The sequence below is a fragment of the Penaeus monodon genome, chromosome 16, assembly GCF_015228065.2.
Source record: "Penaeus monodon isolate SGIC_2016 chromosome 16, NSTDA_Pmon_1, whole genome shotgun sequence".
Taxonomy (NCBI): domain Eukaryota; kingdom Metazoa; phylum Arthropoda; class Malacostraca; order Decapoda; family Penaeidae; genus Penaeus; species Penaeus monodon.
Window position 1 is genome coordinate 13,772,514 of NC_051401.1, and position 7,500 is coordinate 13,780,013.

Consider the following 7,500-nt stretch of genomic DNA (forward strand, 5'->3'; position numbering starts at 1 on the left):
GCATTAAAGTGAATGATGAAGAGCGACTGACAGGTCCTGGTACAAATTTTGATGTTCATCAAGATGAAGCAGAGGAGGATGAGGGCCTTTGGTCAAGAAGGTATTAACCTAACAAAAACTTTTATTTTAAATTGAAAAAATGGCCACAGACTACGCAGTCCATTTCCTAGGTCTTAGTATATTGGGCTTCATAAAAGTGCAGTTTTTTAATGTAATGTAATGTATAGATCTGTTTTTACTTTTTTTTGTTTTTTTCATGTTAAATTTCACTGTGGCAATCTTTTTCATGATGATTGCTGTATTAAAGGATGAAATTCTCTTTTCAGACATGATGATTGGTTATATTAATATTTTTATAAAATTTTCATAATTTCTCTTTCAACACAAGAAATATAGAGAGGGAATGAATGACATTGCTGAAATAGAATTTATGCAATTTATTATCATGAGGGCTTTGTATCTGATCTTTTCAGACTCCAGGATTTGTGTGATGAGTTGTTAGCTGAAGTTTCAGATGAAAAAGTGCTGTATAATCTCTGGGCAAGTGATAATTCTCTTGAAAATTATTTGTGCAGGTAAGTGCAGTATTGTATTGTATTATACTTTTTTTTTCTTTCTTTCTTTCTTTTTTTCATATTTATCATATACTAATATTCCTGATTGCAAATACGTATGGAGGGTAATCAGGTGCATGAATTATGATACTGTGGTACTAAGAATAAATAGTCTTTTATATGAAAAACTGTTTTATATAATAAAGTTATTTGTTGGTCTGATTAGGAACTCTTGATAAGTTTGCAAAGTTACATTCAATTTCATTTCCCATTGTTTGCAGGGGTGAAGGATTGTTTGGAGCTTGTTCATCAGATTTCTGGGGATCCTGGCCAGGTGAAGACTATGAAGACTACGATGATGGTGATGACTTTGAATACACACATGATGAGTTTTGATCTTCTTAATTTTTTGTGTGCATTAGCAATAAGGAGATTGAGCTGTATTTAGGCATTTCATGTTTGGAATTTTTAGGCATTTCATATGTAGATTTTTTATAGTAGCAAATCACAAACTATTTTCTGAGTGAGTTTTATGTGATAGATATCATCATAGTGATTTTCTGGTCAAGATGTCTAGTGTATTTGCCCATTCTTTCATTTTGAGATTAAAGCCTGTGTGTCACAGGATTTTAATGGTCCAAAAAGAAACCTTTCTTTCTTCTTGATGTTTCTCTTTACAAGAAAACAAGAAAGCCAGGTTGTAAAGTCTTTTCTTTTATAGTTTTCATTGACATGTTATGGCAGGAAGAGCTTTAAAAAATTTAACAGCTTGCAAAATATTGTGTTTATTTCTATATAATTTGTAATGAAGTAACACAGATAGATTAGGAGCCTATGTGGGTCTCAATAGCTATACAAAGATGCTACATGAATATTTTTTGCAACATGTTTGAGGTTGCTCAACTCAAAATATTTTTTATATTTTAGGCAAAAAGTAGACTATATTTCAGTGAACATTATTTGCAACAGAGTGCATGTATAGTTCTTGATCTATATGGATATCTTGAATTATGTTTTTCAGTTCATGAATAAGTCAATAAGGATCATGTTTAGGACTTTGTCCCTTAAAATTATTGATTACTCTGTGTTCACTGATAGTTAAGACTGTGCCTCCAGGATAGAAAGTTTATAATATATTTGGAAATATAATGGGTTCTAGATGTGGTCATTTTAGGTATTTGTTTTTATTTATACATTTTTTATGTAGTAGCTGTGCTTCGTGCTGTAGATATAACCTGCACTTCAGGTTTATCAGTTTCATTACCAGTCATAGTCATGAATATGTTTAACATATTACAGAGTGTATTGCATTCCAGGATAACACATACATAGTATAGGGACCAAAAACAATAATAAATGTCAACAAAAATTAAAACGGTGAAGCACAGTTTTATTTATTTCAGCTAGAATGGCACAAATGCTGATTAGTAGTTAAAAAAATAAACAATCCTGTACCATTTAAAGTTTCAACATGAAAATCAATATAGATTATAGATGGAATTGTAAAATGGTTTAACATTGCTTGATGTATAATTTACATTTGTATTAAACCTATTTATTAATTTTCTGTTCACAAAACATTATTGTTTAGTGAGTTGTAAATCTAAATCACTAACCAAACTACTAGTAGATGAGGTTTGTAAGGAATAATTACCAAAGCTTTTATGAGTCAAGTGTTGTAGGATATGATTGAACACACCATCTTCAAGTGCTTTGTTAATGGCACTCCTAGAGATGATCAGAATTTTCAGTCAATATAACTCTTTTATATGATAATTGTTTACATAACTAACAAGTCTAACCATGCAAGGAGGTTTGTATGGAATACCAAAGTGATTTTTCAAGAGTTTGGGTGATGTATAGTAGGTGGGGTTATCAGTGTTTTTTTTATTATTATTATTATTGGATATCATGCATACTTACTACTAGGTTTAAAGTGACATAGTTTATAGACCTTGGTTAATCTTGAATCAAATAATTTTCAGTCATTTAGTTTTATTTTATAGGTTGAACTTGGGAGAGTTGTTGCAATCAGCATTTATCAATATGTATATTGATTTCACACCATTCTATAGCAAAGCTCTTGTGTAATAGAAAAGAGCAAATTAACCAGAATAGGAGATTTTGATAACTCTTGTTAGGATTTAATTTTATGACTGTTGATTGAACATGTTTTTAGGTAATGCAGTGTAATGAGGAAAATTTGAAAATATGTATAGTTTAAAAAACCTTTTTGTTTTGTTTGGAAAATTTGGTTGCACAGATACTTGTTGCTGCTACTTAAAAGGCAGCTTTATGGTATCACCTTTTCTTGTAGCGGTTGTAAGTGCTTGCAATTAATTCTTCATAATTAAAAAAACAACAACCATTATTTAAAAATGCATGCTTCATTGGAGAAACAAACCAACACAAAAGAGTTTGAAATGAGACATAATTATAACAATAGGAGAAATACTAATCCATGTTGTTTGGAAACAGATCAAAAGAGTTAAACCAAAGTGGATCCACAGATTTATGTACATTGTTGATTCCAAATATCACTGGTTAGTGTTTCTTTCATTGTTTTGGGCATTTCATTAATTTTTTGTGTATCCTTTAATCTTTTTTAGGGCTCATTATCAGGTGTTTAACATATTTCAGTAAAGTTTCCCTCATGTGAATAAAAAAATATCGTTTAAATGCCCTATTTTTTGGCATATAGGACACAATTCTGTATATAATGCATCATAATTGCAAGCCCATTTCATTTTAAAAAATCTACATTTACCTGTTTGTAGTTTGTAAGATGTACCAATACACTATAACAATATACAGTATCCTATGTACTTAAGAGAGCATCTGCTATGCTATGTGGTGCCAATGATTCTCATACAGTAGTGCATCTTGGTGTATCCATGCTCCTTATACTTGAAATTTGCAGTATGCTCAGTACAGATCAACAGACTTGTTTATTTTTATTATGTTCTTTATGGGTATGACCCTACTGTTGTTAGTACAATGTCAAATATAGATTAATTAAAGAAGGGTCCCTCTAAAGGACACTCATTCTGCAGTTATGTTCTATGATTAAGTATTTTTTAGAACCTATGAGATAAAGAAAATAGGCCCCAGATATCACATGTTTGATCTCACTATATCCCACTTATTGTAATGCAATTTGTGGTATTTCTAGGATGGCCCAAAAATTAAACAATGGTGCATATTATGCAGAAAATTTTCATACATTTTTCATATATGCCAAAAAATAGAGTAGCTTTTCAATTTATGAAACAGTTGTTAATTTTCAAAACTGTTTTGCAACCCAAGTGTGTTTAGAAGCATAGAATGCCTACTCTTATCATCTAGATCTAAGACTTTTGATATTATGAAGGTCCACTTTAAATATTTAAATGGAATACAATTGCTGTCATTTCATTTGCAGTACCAGTGCAAAACGTTTCATATTGTATTGTATGAGTGTGTAGTGCTTTATTGTTGTATGTTTTATAAGTGGTCAGTATTGTTATATAGTATTTTTGATATTTGATTTTTAAAGTTATTTTTCTGGTATAGTCATATATGTCACCCCCCAACTCAAATCTTTTTGATTAAGATTGATAAAGTCAGTTAATTTGACAAAATTACGTTTTGATATTTTTATGTTCCATACAAATATAGACACTGTTAGAAGCCCAAACTAAAGCATTTCCTGTGTTTAAAAAAATAATGCATTGTAATTCATAATTAGTAAATTAATATATATTTTCTGTGTTTTTTATTTTCATAAGGCAATATAGGTTGGCAGACCCAAGAAAGTAATGCTTGGATAAACTATTCTAAAATACTATGCTCTTCTCCAAATCACATGGACTCTAGAAGAAAAAAATGGAAGAGGTGAAGGAAGAACAGCTACTGGGTAAACTATTTCACATTCTCTTGTCTCTCATGTTTGTAAGCCAATAACATCAATAATTTCATCGATCTACTCCATATTTAGCATTGGTTGTGTACTATGCTTGCTTGAAATGTATCTCATGTATGCATTTGTTGCGGGATTTGACTCTCTACTTCAGTCGTATTCATGTAGCCTGTTAGTCTTTTCTTAATCTTTAAATGACTCCATCTTAAAATCACAGTTACTCTGAACGGATATTTATTAGTTTTGATATTTAAATTTTATTTGATAAAGATATTATCTCATCTTTTCAAGTCAGGTTTTATTAAGAGAGGGTAGATTCTGACAACTTTTTTCTGTTATGTCAAATTATGAATTCTATATAACTGGTATAAAAGAAAGACACTGCATATATATCATTTATGGGCAAGCGTTTGATTGGGATAATTATTATACTTTTAACTATACTTTTATAACAAATATTGTGGGAGATATTGTGGTATTTTAATATTGTCACTGAATGTATTAAAAAAAAATAATTGAGAAAATTAGTCATCATATATGATATTAACTGTTATTAAATATAATTTTTGATTCAGTAGCACTTTCTTCACATAATTTTTTCTTCTAAAAATGGTAGTACATTTTTGTAATGTATTTAATTTTAGTGCATAATTACTTTATAATTTTCCTGCATTCGCTTGCAAGTTCCTTACTTTTATACATTATGATTATCATCCACAAGGTATATATGAAAGTTGGCCATATTTTAATGTTTATTTTTTGGTTTCACAAATGAGTAATCTGTAATAAGATGATAACCATACATACTAAAGAAACAGATATTAATCCAATATACATAGAACATTAACTGTATAAAAAAAATTTAGTCTTAAGAAATGTATATAACAAAAATGTATATAATCTATTTATGCTAAACTTCTACCAGTACTTCAGTTTGAAGAGATACACATTCATTTGCAATTGCACATTATAAATGTGAATACCATAAATAATCCTAGAAGCTGAATTTAATAATGGACAAATGTGAATATATGATGCAGAATTAAAACTCCATAAGAATCCTTAGTAATTTGCAAGTCGTTTATATACCAAATTCATATACAAAATTATAGTTACATAAAATCCACACCATTCACATTTGAACATACTAAAACAAATGCAGACTAATACTGTATGAAAGATGATTGATAAAAGTTCACAGCATATTCATCCTTGATTATTTTTTTTAACATGTTTTAACATTTATTTCATAATCATCCCTTCAGTTCTTCACCTGAACTGGGAATTTGATGCAAACCAACTTGTTGTTGTTCTGGTCTCTCAACTCCCACATGACCTGCAAACTGATCTGAAATTGACAAGAAAAAAAAACATAGATATGGTGCATAGGTTACAAGTTTTACATTATTAAAAAATGTTCATGGTGCATATACCATGCACAATAACATTCCTACATTAAATAACACCATTATATCCAGTGTGAAATATGAACATAAATGATATCAGTTTACTAAGGATAGTTATATATATATATATATATATATATATATATATATATATATATATATATATATATATAATATATATAATATATATATATATATTATATATATATATATATATATATATATATATAATATTATATATTATATTTATATATAATATATAATATATATATATATATATATATATATATATTATATATATATATATATATATATTATATATATATATCATATATTATATATATATATATATATATATATATATATATATATATATATATATATATATATATATATAAACATGTACGCGTGCATGCGTGCGTGCGTTTGCGTGCGTTTGCGCGTGTATGCGCGTACTTGCGCGCGTGCATAGTGTGTACTTACGGAAGGATATTCTGATCTGATCGGAAGCGAGGCAGTGTACACGCCTTGCTGGCCAGCAGGCATCGGGCACCGCAGGGAGGAGTTTGTGCAGCCATCGCTGTTGGGCAAGTTGAAGGGGATCGGGATGGGGCCGATGAAGGCAGTGACCTTTGCCTTTACTGCTGTTACCTCATGATCTGGTGATCGACGCATTTTAAAACCATAAATACCAAGCAATGCCATGTTTATAAACTGTATGTGAATATATTATCGATGAATATAAATGTCACTCTATATAGTGGAGAGGGAGAGCGTATGTGAGCGAGAGATAGACAGGAGAGAGGGAGGGAGGGAGAGAGAGAGAGGGGGGAGGGAGAGAAAGCGAAAGAGAGAGGGGAGGGGGAAAGGGAGGGAGAGAGAGTGAGCGAGAGAGAGAGAGAGAGAGGGAGGGAGTGTTGAAGAGGGAGAGAGACAGAGAGAAACAGACAGAGGGGGGAGGGCTTGTTCCGCTTTTTATCAAAGGCTTCTATAGCAATTATGTCAAAAACAGCGTTTATTAAACGGAAATACTTACGTGGTGTGAAAGGCAACGACATCGAAGCATCATGTCCTTTTGGGAACATGCACTTTTTCTTATTCTTAAGACATCCTGTCATTTCTATGTTGTTGAAGTCAACTGAAGCTGAGCCGCCTGTAGAACAGAATCAGGATACAATTAGAAATCTATGAATCTTTAATTTCAAGTGCAAACTTCAAACTACTAGGTGTGTAAGTTTTTTTTTTCAGTTTCGCAAAATCGCAAAGCACTGGGTATTTACTTATTTCCAGGGAATATTGCTCCTGCTTTTTATCCAAGAATATTTGTTGAAATAAACCAGGAATGAAGCCCTCTCGTTTCTCTTCTCAATCAGGGAGAGGTTTTTGCATTACGTATTAACTCACTTTCGCTTCAGTTACCATCGCCATGACCATTAGTCTTGAATCAGATTATATGAAAGATAAAATACATGCAAACACACACACACGTAATAATAATAAGAGATTGTTAAATAATAAAAAAGAGATAGAAACGGAGCCCGCAAAAGAAGATTAAATGCACTACGAATGCATTAACAACTTCTGAGCTTGGCTGAAGTGAAAGGAAAGAATAAAAACCCATTTTTCCCGTTAACAGAGTCGT

The 7,500-nt window shown here is 30.8% G+C and overlaps 2 protein-coding genes across 2 annotated transcripts in view; one reads left to right on the plus strand and one right to left on the minus strand.

Annotated features, from left to right (window-relative positions):
- LOC119582525 (marginal zone B- and B1-cell-specific protein-like) overlaps positions 1-4,298 on the plus strand; it is a 7,196-nt gene extending 2,898 nt beyond the window's left edge. The window contains exons 4-6 of the mRNA XM_037930834.1: positions 1-100; positions 474-575; positions 836-4,298. The exon at positions 1-100 is cut by the window's left edge and continues 8 nt beyond it. Of these exons, the coding sequence (XP_037786762.1) occupies positions 1-100; positions 474-575; positions 836-950 (317 nt within the window). The 3' untranslated portion in view covers positions 951-4,298. The remainder of the gene's footprint in view (positions 101-473; positions 576-835) is intronic.
- An 893-nt stretch (positions 4,299-5,191) lies between these two features.
- Positions 5,192-7,500, minus strand: part of LOC119582524 (NPC intracellular cholesterol transporter 2 homolog a-like) — a 16,041-nt gene continuing 13,732 nt past the window's right edge. The window contains 3 exon segments of the mRNA XM_037930833.1: positions 5,192-5,800; positions 6,342-6,517; positions 6,895-7,011. Coding sequence (XP_037786761.1) covers positions 5,714-5,800; positions 6,342-6,517; positions 6,895-7,011 — 380 coding nt within the window. The 3' untranslated portion in view covers positions 5,192-5,713.